This window comes from Pimephales promelas, chromosome 4 (assembly GCF_988280905.1).
Source record: "Pimephales promelas chromosome 4, fPimPro1.hap1.1, whole genome shotgun sequence".
Taxonomy (NCBI): Eukaryota; Metazoa; Chordata; class Actinopteri; order Cypriniformes; family Leuciscidae; genus Pimephales; species Pimephales promelas.
The window spans coordinates 28,942,979-28,961,296 of NC_142772.1; the positions used below are offsets into that span (position 1 = coordinate 28,942,979).

Sequence of the window (18,318 nt, forward strand, 5' to 3'; positions counted from 1 at the left end):
CATAAGGGTTTGTTTACTGTGTGTGATTAATTTAATGGATAGCACATTCACTTCTAGATGTCTTCGTCCTCTATTCTGCAATGTTTCGGTCTCCCACGTGTGTGTGGCAAGCTGTACTGCCGGAAACATGCAAAAAATAAATAAATAAAGAAGCGTCGACGCAAAAATATGACGTCGACGCAATTTTGACGTCGAATCATCGACGCGCCGCTACAGCACTAATATATATATATAATTGGCTAATAAATAAAAAGTTAAAAAATTTACAATTGTATTTACAATTGTATTTTCACAATTATTTACAATATAAGAGATTAAATAAAAGATTAAATAAGAGTTTAAATAAAAAGATTTGACAATAACAAAAAAAAACCTCAAAACCACTCCTTTCCTGATAAAAAACATAACTTTTTACAAGCCAAACATGACAGTCTCAGAGTAACGTCATTTATTTATGCCGCAAAATAAACTGAAATAATTCCGTAAAATAAGCATAAATGTACTAGACAAAAAGCATTTAGAACACCTCCAGTACGTTTTATAATTACTCAAATTAAATAAAGTTCAAAAAATGTGTTGGTTTTGACTGAGATTTTTAATGCACGAATAACACATTGTGATTCTGACATTCCGCGCCACAGTCAGACAGATGATTTTTAAAGAGTTTAGAATTGAGAACAGGGCTTGGTCCTTTTGCTTCCACTGATACGATCAAACTCTCACCAAAAAACTTCACACCAACTGAGGAAACCTGTTCTGCTGGTCAACAGCGCTGAGAGGAAGGACGATGCTTATGCTCATATCCACACGCTTTACTGGTTTAGGTGCAGAGACCTGAACTAGCCCGAGTAAGGTCTGACTTTGATTATACGCTTAGATAATTTCACCCTCTGGCCAGTTTGTTGCAATGTCTTCTATTACTATGCAAAAACATGAGGCTCATGTTGCAGAATATTTGGAGCTTTTCCTTGTTAGGAATTGCTGGCCACTCATAAGTGGATGAAAAACACATTATACACCTGGATATAGGCCTAGTGTGCAGTTTTTGACATTGATGTTTTAATTACATATGAAAATCTATTCAAATATAAAAAAAAAAATTGTGTGATCAAATATTTGAATAGAATTTGCTGATATAACAGCTAGTTGTAGCTCACACACCCACATACTACATGAGCTGTTCAAGGGCATAGTGCTTTGAAAGTATAAATATTTAGCTTTAACCAAATAAAAAGAATTTGTGTGTTGACCAAACAGGCCCAAAATTGCAGTGAAGGGTCGGTGTGTGTGTTTGTGTGCTATCAGGGTTGTAGATTTCTGGTACTTCAGCCTTGATCTGTTTAGAAATGAGGAGACCTTGAGCATTCCACACCGAGGAGGAGGACACAGAAACACACACACACAGGAAGCAGAAGGGAGTCTGAGGACTCTGACCTGCTTTACATTGCAAATAGGAATAAGAGCGTACAGCAGTCATTTGACCATTGAGATGAACAGTCAATATGAACAGATTATCAGTACCCACCTGCCTGCTATTCAAAACGATTTACAGATACCAATCTATCTGCTGCCCCTTCCACATCGATAGTTCACATGTTTACATAATACACATATGACCTACATTACACAATGAGCAAGGAAAATGTCATGAGACTTGATGGCTGTCATGGATACATTGCAAACTTAGCTGTTTCACTGCTACTTTTTTAAAGAAGTTTCTCAGTCCACAAGGTTTTGAAGAGGCTTTCAGGACTGTGTAAGAGGTAAGGGTCATGCGTGACTGATGATCTCTGTCCCTCGTCTAGAGGAGCTAACAGCCATTGATCATGAAGCATTTCACTTTATGTTCCCTGAAGTCCTGATTAAGACCTTTTAATCTTTTTTTTAGACTTTAAGGGACAGCTGATGTTATAATGAAATATAAAATGGCACTTCATAGTTCACACAAAAAAAGGTTATTGACTTGATATACTAGGTACATATTTTCCATATTATATTTGTGTAAAACAGGGGAAATAAATGAGGTGTTTTCAGTGTAAATGTCAACAGCTGATCTTCACTGCCGACTAATCCATCAATTACAGATTAACCTGAAAACACACACACACACGCACGCACGCACACAACGAGGATCTCTAAAGCTGAATCTTCATGAGCTTCTAGTGAACAAGTGGGAGGGTGGGGGGAGCACAAATGAGCTGATTGGCAGACAGGAAGCCCATTGACCAATAGAGCCACTCCACACAAGCTTTGCATATCTACCAAGCCTTCAGAACAGAGACATAGAGTCAAGAAAAGGGCGGTTATAACACCCACAAAGAGATCTAATGAGAGCCAAAAATAACTTTGATGTAAGAAAGATGTAGAAGCATGTGTGTGAATGTAAATGATATCTTTGAGTTGTCGGCACATGCTCCTTACCACTACATCTAGACACTGGTCTGAACTACAGTAAACAGATTTTAACCAGATAGCAGAACACACACACACATAACATTACTTGTGTACAGACAACAGAGCTCCGTTCTCATTATTGCATTGATGTCACTGATGCTGATGTCAATCTCACTGATGCTGATAACAAACCTTTCTAGCACAAGAACGTCACATGAGCCTGTACTTCGATTTCATTGCTAACTAACACAATGAGCTCATATTCATTAACTTGCATGCATGGCATTATTCCCAGTATATGGAAAGTGTTACCATAGAAACATAAGTCACTTCAATGTGAAAAGTCTGTGGATATTAACAGTGTCCTTTAAAGGTTAATGCCTCGCTAGTAGAGCTCCACAATTCTGGCATGAATTTTTTTTTTGTGTAAAATAGAGACTGCGATTCTTCCACATTTCTGAAGAAAAAAAATAGACAACATTAGACAACTAAACAAAATATATGTTCTTCTCCCACACAAAAACAAAATTTCAAACCAAATATGTAAAATTCCACAATTTTCCATGTAAACACTCGATTCCGCGTTAATTTGCCAATTCCGTATGCGATTCCATGTTTGCGGAAATCATAGGGCCCTAGGTCCTGTTTGAAGAAAAGGATCTTCACCAGGTGGCCGCCCCTCCCCTGTTGTAACACTAACTAACCCACACACAAATGCCTGTACAGTCAGTCAAACACTCAATGTAAGCATAATTCACATTATAAAGGAAATCAGGTGCCCCTATGTTAGGCACCCCATCCCAATCAGTGTGCCAGTCCCTAGCTACATGAGTTCTAGCCTAGTAGCCATCCCTGTGTCGAGTTGGGTCATAAACACTATAAAGCGAGGCCACTCGCTCCAATTCGCTCGCAGACCCCCAAAATTTTAGGTGGTTATCGAGACGTCAGTGAGAAGAGACTTGGGTCATGTGCTTCGCACCGGTGCAGAATTTATTAGCAAAAGGTGTGAAAGAATTAGTACCCCCTGCGGTAAAACTGGTGGGTTTTCACAGCTGTTATTTTCTAATTCTGAAAAGAGACAGCGGCCTCAGCCCCATAATAGATTTGAGGCATTTAATCAAGGCTCTCATGAGACGGCACTTCAAAATGTTAACTATCAAACATATCCTCGACTCAAATATTGCTGGGGGGTTGGTGTGTCGCAATAAATCTGACCCGGCACCTCTATGCTTCAAAATGGGCGTTTTTTACCAGCTGCTGCTGGAAAAATCCTACAGAGTGAGAGTCATGTGAAATATCAGTGGTTCTCTAATTTCTACTGGAGCTGTTGAACGCGGGCCGTTCCCCTGTCCACGCTCAAAGTGTATGAATCTGCAGAGTGAGCCTGGCATGTCTGAAGTTTGCTGAGGATAACTCTAAGGTCATCCTCAAGCCCAGGCATGGGTATGTGCCCAAAGTGCTCTCAACACCATTAAGAGAACAGATAGTGACGTTATTGGCTCTTCCCCCTTCTACAGAGGATGGGGAGGTTAATCTTCTCTGCCCTGTTAGGGCGCTGAGAATTTATCTTGAGCGTTCTGCATCGTTTGGACAATCAGAACAGCTTTTTGTCTGCTTTGGTGGTCGATCCAAAAGGGACTCAGTCACTAAGCAAAGACTTTCTAAATGGATAGTGGATACTATTCGCGATGGCTTATACCTCAGTGGGTCAGGTTTGCCCTATAGGTATCGGGGTCCATTGACCAGAGGCATGGCCTCGTCATGGGCTTGGTCAATTGGCTGTCCCATTCAGGATATTTGTGATGTGGCCGGTTGGTCCTCGCCTTCCATATTTATGAAATTTTTATTGTGAATCGCACTACACTGGTCAATTTTATTTGAAATTGGAAAACTTATTAGAAAGACGTGTTGTCTTGCCATTGGTTTGATCTAAATCAGATATTTCTGTGAGAGTGTAAGAATTAATGTGAAAGGTATTCCCACAACAGCAGAAATAAATACATGCATCAACTCTCTGGCCTGAAGCACAAACTGAAATACACTGAAATACAAGGAATGTGCACAGATTATCTCTTTTGGACATGATTCCTGTGTGGGACGGTTTCTGTCCTGGGTGACACCTGGGAGATTCTCCTAAATTCTACATGTATTTCTGTGAATCTCTAACTATGTGTGTGCAAATTCCACTGCAGGCGGCTGGTCGTGTTGTGACAGGGCTGCTTTCCCTCACTGCTTTGAGTGAGACAGGGCAAGAGAGTGTGAGAGAGAGAGAGAGAGAGAGAGAGCACAGCCACATGCTTGCCGACATGGAGTCAAAACTCTGATGGGGAGTTAAAGTGTCAAATGTAAACATTCTGGACAAGAAACTTCCCTAATCCTCCTCTTGCAATCTTCCTCTTTCATCATCACATGGAAATGTCCTTATATTAAGTTGCTGGCTGTTCCTCCTCTTGTGATGCTTCTGTCTTGTGACCCAAATCTCGTGGTAACCTACACTTGTTTTGAGAATGTCTGTGTTCTACAATATTAGCACAAACCGTTCTGTACTACACTACTATAAGCAGTTCAGGTATGTCTGAAAGCTGATGTATGTGTTTGAGTTTCCTGCAATGACTAGTGCAATGTTGACAGCAAACTGGTATTAAACACACTGGTATTAAACTGTGTACACAACATATTTATCTGCAAACACACACAATGCACATCTCTACCCTTCTGTTCCAGGTCAGAAGTCGAGAAAACAAGATCACTGTGCAAACAATAACTGGAATGCATTGGCTCTGATGTTCTGAAGATAAACTCCTTAACTCATGTTTTAATGCTGAGATATCATCTTACATTGTATTTGCATTGGAAGCAACCATCTTTCGGCCGTCTACACGAAGTGTCAAAGCTACACACCATCTTAAGAGTGTTCTTCATACAGATGCATTGTTGTAGCTGACTTCTAACTGTTTGTTTTACACCTGATTTTCTAGCTTGAGGGGCTAAACTTAATTTAGCCTAAGAAATAACAATAAAATAAGAAAAATAAGAAACAATCCTAAGTGATTTTCAGCACAAATCCTGCTGAATTTTCATGCAATTTCTAATTCAACTTTCACTACCATTTAAAAGAGTGAGGTCAGCAAGATTATATATATTTTTAAAGTCTCTTATGCCCACAAAGGCTGCATTTATTTAATCAAACATACATTAAAACTAGGGGTGTATCTGTATCTGCAGCCGAAAATGGCATTTTTGTTTTTGGCCGAAAGAGAAAAAAAGGCCGAAAATAAAAGCTAAATATAAACATACAACCAGAAGCGCTGCGCAGTTACACTACGTGAACTCACTCGAGGCCAACAGAGAAGGAAATTAATAGTTAAAGTCGTTATTTTTGTTTGTTTTTTTTGCGCACAAAAAGTATTCCTGTCACTTGATAAACTTAAGATTGAGCCACTGTAGTCACCACTTAACAATGTCTTTAATAACTTTTGGGCTGGCCAGTTTCTATGGAGAAGTGATCAGCTCTCAGATTGAATAAAGAATATCTTAATTTGAGTTCCGAAGATGAATGAAAGTCTTACGGGGTTGGAACAACATGAGGGTGAGTAATTGCTGACAAAATTTTCATTTTGGGGTAAACTAACCATTATATAATTGATGAACAAAAAAATTCACAGGAATATGTTTGTAATTATTTTTTCTTCTAAGTCTTTACTGTCACTTTAGAAATCACGATAAACAACCATGAATGAATTATAGAAATTCATGTAATAGAACATTAGATTCTACAATAACAGACTTTTGCTGGGTGTAACAAACCACACACACACACACACACACATCTGGTAAGCAGTTGTGTAATTGCTGCTGTCTAGCTGCTGTTTGGGCGTGCTGCAAGGAGCCGTATATTCTATCCTTTCATCTCTCTCTCTGTCATTATTTTTAACCCCTACATCATCCGGGCCTTTTTTCTAATGCTTGTGTTCCTGCCCACATTTCCATCTCTGGTCACTAATAATCACTACAATAGCAACTATTGCTGTTCTCATGGTTACGGATTACCCAGCAGACACTAGTTGCCCTACCCTTCAACACTGGAGGTTTGACAACCGTTTGACAATGTGTGAGTCAAACCAGTTTCATTCAGTGTTCACTCAAAATGAAAGTTCAGTCACAATTTATTCACCCTTATATGCTGTCACTGTAATAGAGCAGCTCAGAAGTCCTTCAAAACATCATCTTCTGTGTTACACGGATGAAAGTCATACATATGTAAATGATGACAACTGTTTTTTTTTTTTTTTTTTGGGGGGGGGGGGGGGGGTGAACTATTCATTTATCTTCAAATTTCACAGAGGCGTGTCCTGTAATCACCAGATGGGTATGTGCATTATGAGACAAAAACATTTTCTTGCAGTGACTGACTACATCTTTGAAACAATACGTTTCGTGTCATGGTTATTTTGTTTCAATTTATTGCTTTAACTTATAAAACATTGATAAATTACCTTTTTATATGACAAACACTATTTTTTCATAACTGAACTACAACATTCAATGCATTTAAAAAAAAATTCTACTAAAACTGACAGAAAACGCTTGTGTGTGTATACATCAACCAAAGAACAGACCAGTTTACAGCAGCCTGTTGTTACAGCGAACCAAGTACTTATTACGGCACACACACACACGCACAATAGTTACTAAATGACTGAGAAAGAATGAAGACACACCTCTAATGGCTATAACTAAAAGGGATTTTCCACCTGTGAAGGCATAATAAAAAGAAACCTGACATCTTCATGTTTTCTCCTTGACATCAGTCTTGCTGCAATGCTTTTATTCAGCAATGTTAATAAGATGTTTCATAAATGTGTAATTCTAAGCTCTCAAAGGAATTCAGCTTATATTGGTACACTGAGGTGAAAACATCTTGCACAACCCCAAAATGCATGAAGAGGTGAAAATGATGGGCTCAGAGGTATTTGAGATATCTGGAGAATTTAAGTGACACTGGAGGATGGGGAACAGAACAGTGACAGCTTGTTCAGAGTCTGTATCCTGTTAAGACACTCGAAATGATATGTTTTACCCAATATGACTACATGTGCTCATCAAATGACAAGATTTTTATTTTTGCGTGAACTCTACCTTTAAGAGAGCTTTTACTGATTTAGTTTGTTTATATCAGTTATAAGGACATACTCTCTTATGTATGTTCAGGAATTATATCCATTCAGTCTCAGTGAAAGCACGCCTCTATTTTGCACTGAAAATTCTCCTGTTAAACTCCTCGCTACTTTACAATTATTGGCATCAGGGTCATTTCAAACAGTATCAGCAGTGAGAGGAGGAGGCCCATTCAATTGTGCATTTAAATAAGCACAATTCACCGTTGGCTAAGCCCCGCCCCCCTTAGTTACTGTTGCTACATCCGTCAAACTTCATCTGCGCTCTGCAGTCTGCATGGCTTATGCTGTAACAGCTCTTCCTTCTGAAATGTTATCAAACTTTTATAAAGCACTAAAAGCAGCAAATAAACTGTCCGATAGAAGTAGGCAAAAGGGGCTGCAATATGCGTTCGAAGGCTATATTCAAGACATACAGGTGAAACGCAAGGAACAACAAGGCATCCAAAATAGAGGCTAAATCATAACGTTACCGGTCACAGTCAAAAAATTAACCACCGCATTTCCTACTAATTGAGACGGAGGCTAGGACTAACAATATCAGGGAGCAACACTGTTCATGCAAAGCGGGGTAGGTCTCTATTCACTTCTATAATCGTTATTACAAAGCAAACGGACTACATGAGTATAACGTTGTATTTATTAGCAGCGTGTGCTAGCGTATCAACAACCGGTATGAGAACCGAAATCATCACCTATAAAACAGTCCAACTTCGGTTTTTGGAAGGGAAAAAAACGGACACCCACCTCCAACCTCTCTGGGAAACACGTATCTGAGTTACAAATGCCCGAGGCACAACGTTTAACCATATTTTGGATAAAACTACGACGGTAATAGCCTGCCGAGACCAAAAATATGAGATGCCTCTGTTGAAAATCAATGGAGCGCTGTGAAAAAGTGTCCGACCTCTGTGGGAGCTTGTTCTTGGCTGCGCTGTGATTGGTCAATCTACATTCTAGGGCATGGCGTAGCCAAAGGTGAATTTACGGTATAGTGGGTGGGGACAGGCTCTGATTACGTGATGAACTGCAGATTTGATACATAACACGCATGGTTTCACATCAATTGCTTTCTGCGTCTTGGCCATGGCGCTATTAACGCTGCGTTGGCAAATGTATGTACATCTGGCCCAGGGTCTGAATTTTGTGTTTGTGTAATAATGACAGTTTAACACAAACTTAAGAAAGAGGAACTCAAGATACACAACCGCACAGGCATGCACACTTCTGGAGTCATACTACACTGTTTATTCTCTGTGTTTTAGACTTAGAGTACCAGAGCTGAGAAGTATGAGATTTATGTTGCATCTGCTGCGTCAAACGGAACGTGCATAAACTAGCCCAAAAAATCTCAGTAGCATGTTGTTGAAGAGCCACAAGTTCTGCTGCGGGCAAAACACTTACTTCAGTGAAGTGCAGATGTACCGGTCCTAGCCAAACTTTCTTATGGCAGAGTGTGCTTATATACAGTTCAACTATTATTACCCTATTTGACATGCACTTTTTAAAAATATCTGCTCAGCACAGATTCTCATGTGTAAAAGAAGAGCAGTAGAAGACTACACGGAACAATATTTTATTTTTATATATATAAAAAATAGACTTAAATTTACACTTTCTGGTTAAAACTAACCTATTTTTTTTTTCAACAAAAAACATGCTAATAAAAAAGGGCTTTTTGCTTTATATTGTTAGTTGTTGTGTTGAACTGTAGGATCTTTCTGCTTTGAACATTAATGCATTGACATTTTTCACATATTTAAGATCATGCGTCATGTGGTTTGGCAAGGCAAATTACAAACACTTCCTGCTAATTAAAATGGATCCTCTAAACCCATGCAATATCTCATGTTTTTATTAGGCTTTGTGAAAGTGTGCTTAACTTAAGTTGTTAGTTTCTTTACACAATAAAATAAGACTTCATTTGACTTATCAAGTACTCTGTATTGCTATTGGCTGAGGAGAGCATTTATATTTAGTATGTAAACAAAACCTATCCAAGTCTATATATTCACACTCACCTAAAGGATTATTAGGAACACCTGTTCAATTTCTCATTAATGCAATTATCTAAACAACAAATCACATGGCAGTTGCTTCAATTCATTTAGGGGTGTGGTCCTAGTCAAGACAATCTCCTGAACTCCAAACTGAATGTCAGAATGGGAAAGAAAGGTGATTTAAACACTTCCGATTGGCCATTGTGTTATACAATATACAAGCGCTCAAAATATATATCTGTGATTGGCTACAATAATTAACGCTTACAAAACAAGTTGCAAATAGACATCTTTCACGCTCTTCAACGAGCGCTTACACAGATACACACGGGAGCGTTTGAAAGCAGGCGTCGATCAGCAGATTCCTAATGATTCCCAAAGATGTCTATTTAGTATTTACAACGTTTGTCTCAATGGAATAAAACTCGAAGTGGGTCCAGACTTTGGACATAAACATGGCTGGGTCATCTTTTATTTTACTCACACTGCTGTCCGCCATCCTGGTAAGAACCTCAAGGTTAGTTAACTAATGTTCACGTTTCCCTCATTCATGTGTTAGTGCCACCTCTAGGAGCCATTAAGGAGTGATGCTGGAAGCCGGGAAATCTATTTAGGGCTCCTTATTTTATTAATTAAAATATAGATATTTGGCGCCAGTATATGGTTCTTGTAACGCACGAAGGAGGACAACGAAATTTAGCCCCATCAATATTTTGTCCCACACCTGCAGGTTTGTGCAGTTTTCTGACTGTCAAAGACTAAAATTAAATCCAGTCAATGGTCGATCGTGTGCTGAGTTTAGTCTTATGGTGTATTCACACCAGGAAACTCCACTAGTTCACTTGTTTTGGTCCGGACCAAATACAATGTTGATTATTTTTGTTTGGTGTGGCTCACTCTCACAATGCCCTTTTTGCAAGTGAACCAAAATTTGTAAACCAAATCACACTTGCGCTAAGGTCATCCATTCATTGGAGAGAAATTCTCAAGCAGGGAAAATCAGGAAGTGCAAAAACAGTAGCCACGATGCCAGCCCGAACCCACCCACAACATTTTTTGGTCGGGAAGTTCGGTCTGGACTCGAAAAAATCCATTAATCCATTGAGGAGTAATTATGATTGGTTCAAAAAATTGACGGGGCAATCAAATTGCCAGGGCGGACTTTATACAATGGACAGATGATCTGCAGTTACATGGGTTGAACTGGTTTCCCTCAAAGATGACTAGAGCTGTGGAATTGAGATGTACAGATTCCGCTATCGCGTCTGTTGTACGCGAAAAGAAATCGACAGCGCATTAATTTTAAAAGACTAACAGAGAACTGGAATCAAGGCATTTGTTGATCGTAAAGATGTGTTTGCCATCCTTCCTGCGGGATTCGGCAAAAGTTTAATTTATCATCTGGCTCCGATGGTCACTAAGAAGATGGGACGCAATGAAAAGCCTGTGGTCGTTGTGGTTTCTTCTTTGGTCGCACTCAGGGAGGACCAAGTGAAAGAAGCAACACTCATTATTTTACTACTTACAGTGGGCATGTCTCTGATTGGTTGTAGGTCTATCCAATTGAGTGCAGAGTTTGTTTGTTTTTTTTCCCCCTGGTTCGGTAAAGACACACCTCATAATCAAAGCCCTATAGAGCAGAATCACGCTCACATTCGGACTAAAATATGAGAATGAAGTCAGGCTACAAAAACAGGCAATTTTTTCTTTTACTGATTTGGTGTTATCAGCTACTAACGCAATATGAAGAAACTTATGAGCAACATATGATTCAATGTCATGTGTACGATGTTGTAATTAGGATCAAGATGGTTGCGGCAGAGAGAACATGCTCTTAACTGATAAACTTCCAACAATATTAAAAACAAGTGAACAGTCAGTAATAAAATAAGAACAAATACACAAATTACAAGCAGAGATGAATACTAAACAAAGTTACAAAGTCTAACAGTAGTATTCAGTTTCTGTCGAATCCCAATTTTCGCCTCTTCTGCGTTTAAGATTGTTTGAACACGTCCTGTCCAAAAGATAAACTTTCACTCTATGGTTAAATTTAGTAGTTAATCCGAGAATCACATGCATGCCGAACCGTGTGGCAGCTGGTCCAGATGGATCACAGATTACAAATTACATAGTAAAAATCTGACACTGTTCTTTTTGCAATTGGCTCGGTTCATGTTCACACCTTAAAACAGGGGTGCCCTATCCTGCAGAGGTAGGCTAAATAAACCTTAATTGCACAGATATTAACCTGAAAAAATACATAATCTCTGTGTTAATACATAGCCTACATTATGTATGTATACATAGTCTTCAATGCCATCTCTCTCATGTTCGTCCATTCTCGGGATGCCGCTGTTCTTCCTCCCGGGGAAAAAGGGAGGGTTGACAGGTATGAGTTAGGTCAGTAGGTGGAGAGTAGGAGTTACTTTGTGGCTGATCGAACATATTCGACCACAACCCGTTTGAATACGTATACCACTACCTCTGGAAGCGGTCGAAAGTAGACAAGCTCAAAATACTTTAGACCCCGTTTAGACCTGGATTTAGCGTTATACACTTGTGACCCCCTCGACCAAAACCCATCTTAAAACCAGGTGTACTAGTTTACTAGTTTGTGTTTGAGTACTTGTAGTATCGTGAAAGTCTTATAAATTGAGTTTGAGTACTTGTAGTATCAAGACGGCCTTAAATTCTCTGCCTGGGATTTTAGTAAATCTTTGTTTGTGTCTGTGTGTGAAGAATTTCTGTGCATCTCTGTGTAATGTCTGAGAGGGAGAGGTGAAGAGGAGTATGTGTTTACCTCTTCAGGGTGACTGACACTGGGGTAGAAAACCTTTTAAACCCAAGCACTCTCACAAACACACTGCTTATCACCAGAATTTCACTGAAAATTAAGAATGAAATTTTTATCAATGCTGATATTCTCCAGCATATACTCCTAAAGTTCTGGGTCACCATTTCCGCCCGTTTCTGTTTCTTAGAGCTCTGTTGGGATGCACACGCACAGCTAATTTAAATTTTTTTAAAAGTGTGAAACTAACCCAGACTTTCTCACTTGCACTCGTTTAATAAATACTAATTTCATGTAATTATACTTAATAAATCAAAAATATGCAGGGAAAAGAAAGTGCAATTTTTAAAACCCCTTACAAATTGTGCACATTTTATTTTAACAGTCATTAAATAAATCACTATAAAATGTACATAACATTATTGTCTATAATTAAACAACAGGTTTTGCATATAATAAATAATTTATTTTATTCATATGCAAAATATTTATTTACAGTATATGAACATCTATTTAAAAATATTAATTACTCTGACTCACTCTGCATGTCAAAATCTTCACTAGCATTCTGGCAGCTTATTTAATGTCCACATGCACCCTGTTTGCATTTTGATGTCAAAACTGGAGAAATCTTGTAAATGGGGCTTTCTTGCATCGTCGGAATTTCATACGCTGATTTATAAGCAATACATTGTGCATGCAAACAACATTTCACATTACACCCTGAGTTTACAAAAAGGGGGGATAAAAAGAAGAATGTGTGTAATGGAGAACTGGGTTGCTGATTTATCCACACTCTTTTGCAATGACAGTGACACATTAAGTTCAACTGAAGAGGTGACAATCTTGTTGCATCACACACAAATACCTGCACACTTGTACTATTACATTGTTGCAGGGATTTATTTAAATAAAGATAATTAGGATCACAACAGAGGAAATGGTGTTGCATCAAACACACACACACTGAGGAGAACCGTCCAAAACGAGCATGCAGACCATGTCTGAGCTAGACCCCTGATAAAATGCACCTGTACTACTTTAAAATATTTTATTTATTTATTTTTAATCAGCCTAAGGGCAACCTGACCGGAATTACTAGTCTGTGTGTGTGTGTGTGTGTGTGTGTGTGTGTGTGTGTACGTGAGAAGAGAATCACAGGCTGCCTGAGCAGAAAAGATACGAGACACTGTATGCGTTTATGTGTCTGTGAATGTGTGTCAAAAAGCTACTAAAGGCATGCACCAGATTTCAGACAGGTGTAATGACGCAACCACAGTAATCACTAACACATAGTAGCTCTCTATCTCTCGTACTTAAAATCTCCTAAGTGAAAACAATATTACATAGAACATTTATGTTTGACATCCATCAACCTGCATGGTCTAAACGAGGGGTTCTAACCAAGGGGGGGGGGGGGGGGGGGAGGGGCAGGACCCACTAGAGGTCCACAGCAAACATTTATGGGGCCTCAAGATGACTTAAAATGATTTTTAAGTCATCAAAAAACAAAACAAAAAAAAAGCATACAAAAATACACCAAAACTACAAATAATGATTAAAAATTCTATTTTAAATCACTCCCTCAACAATTTTTTTTCTTTTCTTTTTTTGAAGAAGAACCAGGATTCACATGGTCTTGAAAAGCCTGAATATATGCACCAGCCTAATTTTAAAATGTTGATTTATAGACCTAGATATGTGATGTAAATTAATTAAATCTTATTACTTCAAAGATATTTGATTCAATTTATAAATACAAAAGGAATACCTTCTGAAATATTTTATCGGGTAGGAATTGTGAATAAAAAAATATGGTTTAAATATCTTTATGCATAAATTCACAAACTACTTGAGAAGTCAAAGGACCTTTGATTATTGTTGTGGACTAAGTCAAAAAAAAAATTTTTTAGAACCACTGGTCTAGAGCTTTCTGTGAAACTATAACACAGACCAAACATCAAACAAAAAAAAAACTCAACCTAATTTTAAATAGTAATTCAAAACAGATGACTGGACAACAAGAAACTTATTCAGGGTTAACTTTAGGATTTGCTAACAGGGACTCTTGAGGTGTGTGTTCATATTCAATGCCTTTTTTGCAGATTTGCAGTCATTCTTCCTACAACGGATAATAGGCCTGAAAAGTACAATGCTTGAGTCATTATCTCCCTGTTAACTGAGAAACACTCCCCATGACCTCAAGCGCACACACAAACATAAAGCAGATCAGATCTCGCGTCCTGCGGGGGGGGATTGAAAGAGTTCACACATTCAATGTGGCGCCTGTAAAAAAGTGTGGTTTCAAAGAGAAAAAAAAATATCGAATGAATGATACACCCACTCACACACACAAAAAACAAATTCTAAGAACATTCTTCCGAATGAACTCTATATTAAAACACACAATAGGAGTTTCTATCCTCTCCTTTTCAGTCCTATTACCCTCCCTATTACTCCCCTTATTATCCTCTTTCCTTCCCGTCTGTTCCTCTCCACTTCTTTCCAACCCTTATCCTATCCTCTCTTATCCTCCTTCTCTTACACCTTTACGTTCTATACTTCTTTCTCGTCCTCTCGCTCCCATTTTAACATGGAGTAATTTGGATCTAGGGCAAAAGCCCTGCGGTACCTGAAATAAGGCCACTCTCTAGGAGACCAGCACAGGTCTCTGTGTCTCTCTCTCTCATGCACAGGCATAAAAATAAATCATTGTAGGCCTATTTCCTCATCTGCACCATTTTTGGTGCAGAGAGAGAGAGATAAGAAAGTTGTTCGTTAGTACAACTAAATTCATCAGCATATATAGAACCACAATAAAATCTAAAAATATCAATTCGAAGTGCCATAGAAGTGATTTACGTACTTTTCTTGTAATGTTGTTTTAACAGCAAATACAGCTGATTAATAAATATTGGTTAACCCTTTACCACTTTGTGATTTCACAACCACCACAAATGGGCACTACCTAACTTTTGAAAGTTACATGATGATGGAAAACATGTCTTCCAGTTAGATCTGATTGAGGTCACACTAACTTTTTGATTGTGACATTCAAGGTTGTTGACTAGTTGACAAGACAAGTTCTTTGACAAGGTTAGCTGGGAGGCTAAGCTACTCTTTTCACAGATGCATCTGAGAAAGAAAAAGGAGAGAGAATATGAAGTATGAGCCGAGAACAAACAGTCTTACCTTGCAGCTGTTTGAAACGGCCTTCCAGGATGTTGGAATACTGCACCTGGTTTACAAAGGCAGCTGGCGAGAGACATGGCTCATGTTCACGTGGATCAAAATCCATGTCTCTTCTCTTTCACTGTAATGCTCACTCGCTTTCACAGTGAATCCTTCCTCCAACCCTCACTCTCAACTTTCATCCAAAACAATCAATCACCCCACAAGAGTAAAGCCGGACGTCATGAGCATAGCAGATCAAATGTAAAGTTGAAAAATGAAAAGTCCAAAGTTTAAACTTTCCTCAAAGCTCCAAAAATAAGTTGGGTTTAGAAACAGAAACTCTCCAGGTGCGCGCATGCATCCGAGCGTTTCAGTGCATGCTAAACCGCGCCATACTGCTTCATCCGTTTGAAAAAAAAAAAAAAACTCTTCCTTTAATTGATTTTTTCTGGCAAAAAAGGAACCCACAATCCGTTGAAGCAAGGAGAAGCTATAGTAAGAACAAAGTATTATTCTCTCAACTCGTCCTCTGTTCTTCGCTTTTTCAAATGCACTTTTCTCTCAGAAACTCTTCTTGCTTTCTCTAGCACACACACCTTGTTTGAGTAAGCCAGCAGAACTAGCTGCACTCAGCTTCCTAAGTAAACAAAGCCTCCTACTCTCTCTCTCTCGGTTTCTGAGCTTTGGCATTTGCATAAGGTGTGTGTGGGAGGAGCAAATCCCAGGCTGAGCGAGCAAGAAAGATAGACAGAGGGGAGGTGTGGGCTGAACCATTTCTGAAGGTGGACTGGGGGTGGAGAGGTAGTCAAGAGTTGGATAGTTTCACAGGAGAAATGGGATTTTGGGACCAACCTCAGGAGGTGATCAGATTATCAGCTGAAACCATTGAAAAAAAAAATAAGTTTGCATTTATTTTATGCCAGCCTGGATTTTTAAAACTGAAGTTTCAGTAATTTTTAAGTTAAGGGGTAGCAAGACCTTTGCCTTCAATTAATCACGTCAAAAAGTCTCTCTCACTTCTGAAGCACATGCACAGATAAAATAAGACGTTAAAGCAGGAAGGAAGTACTTGAGAAAGACTCAACAAGCGAGCGCTGTCTTTCTTCCTGTGCAAGTGTGTGCACCACCTCACACCCATGAACTGGCAATGCTGACAGTGACAGAAAACTCTCCTCATGATGTAATGCCTACTAATGGTTCAGAAGACACTACCTATTTTATAAGTGCGTGATCAATAAGTTTGTTCTTTTTGAAATTCTACCACTCACACACAGAACTGCTAATACACACACATTTTTTTGTGTGTACAGATTTTACAAGAGGAAGTGGAGTAATGAAGACCAGTACAGTGGCAGATTGTGCTGATTAGCAGCAGTATCACCAGCAGTGACCATCAAAGAGCAGAGGTCACAGGTCATACCATGGCCAGAAGCACTCAGCCAGCGTGTCACTGGAAGAGAGAATTTTATCAAAGCAAACTCTAAACCCACACAAAACGGGGAGACGTAGAGGATAAAGAAAATGTACAGAGATTTGATAATACCATATTCTCAATGTCCATGTCACATATATAGTCATTCACATAAGTGTTTTTGACATTTAGTATTGTGATATGATCTTTTTTTGTGTGACTGCAGTAGTAAACAGAACTATAACTATACTGTCTATCTATGGCTTGGATTTAGCTGTAATAAAATGTGTTTGTTATAATGATAATACTTGATGTCAATGCGTGTTTATACAACAAAAAGATATGGAGCGTGAGAGAGGCACAGAGGTTAACTGTGTATGGGTGTGAGAGACATGAGATCCCTGCTCTGCTCTATCCTTTAAGACATTCTAGCTCAGTATTCTCAGTTTCCCTTCTCTCCTGTCCGTGTTTTTAGGAATTCATGTTTTGCCTGGTGTATATATGAGATGATATGGTGTTTTTTACATGGTGGGTTTGATGCATAGACAACAGAGTGAATTACACAGACCAGCAGGTGCTGCTATGAATTCTATTAAGCTTTGTGTTACTCTTTTTCCAGCCATTAATTACTTTATTTATAAAACATTATACCATTGAGGATTTCCCCAGATATCCCCAAAGGGAGGTTTTGTCAGATTTAGCTGACTCCTGTGGACAATTTTATCAGTCCCACTCCTCTATACGTACACTCAACAAAGTTCAAATCTGCAGCTTTGAGTGCAACTTTTAAAGGCATGTACACATTGATTCATTACTGTATGTGCCTCAGATGTGTGAAAGGGCATGACAACAACTGGCTTCAACACATCCACTGACAGGCAGAAAGAAAACAAGTCAGAGATACAGCAGGTCATAAAAATTACATTAAAAAACACTGCAGAGAGAATGAGGGGGCGTAACAGTGTGAATAACAGCACTGGAAGAATGTGGATATCAAGTCACTGCTTGTCAAAAGATGGTATCTTACTGCACTTTAACACATATCAACTACTGTGCTATTCAATGAACGTCAGTGCATAGTATGCCTTTTCAACAATGTTAAGCCATTCTACAAACTTACACTTCAAACGGTTTTATTATTATAACTATACTATCATGCATACAGATCTCTAAGATCACTGTAAGAGCTTGTAGAATGCATTCAAGGTGGTTCAACAGTTTTTTTAACATGTTGCCTTATGCCACCCCCTACTGGACAGAATCAGACGATGCAACCTGTTGAAAACTAGCTGTTTAAGAAGAAAGCATGCTAACAAACAAAAACACATACAGGAAGCAAATTGGTGCAAAAACCAAACCACGACTCAT

General features: G+C 38.8%; 1 protein-coding gene across 5 annotated transcripts in view; it reads right to left on the bottom strand.

The window, feature by feature from the left end:
* Window positions 1-18,318, bottom strand: part of sptbn2 (spectrin, beta, non-erythrocytic 2) — a 77,900-nt gene that overhangs the window by 33,256 nt on the left and 26,326 nt on the right. For 2 of the 5 annotated variants that reach the window (XM_039649891.2, XM_089130235.1), the window contains exon 1: window positions 15,558-16,189. The exons of the other annotated variants lie outside the window; for them this stretch is intronic. In XM_039649891.2, coding sequence (XP_039505825.2) covers window positions 15,558-15,663 — 106 coding nt within the window. In that variant the 5' untranslated portion in view covers window positions 15,664-16,189. Of the gene's footprint in view, window positions 1-15,557; window positions 16,190-18,318 lie in introns of those variants that run through there. 5 annotated transcript variants of the gene reach the window in all.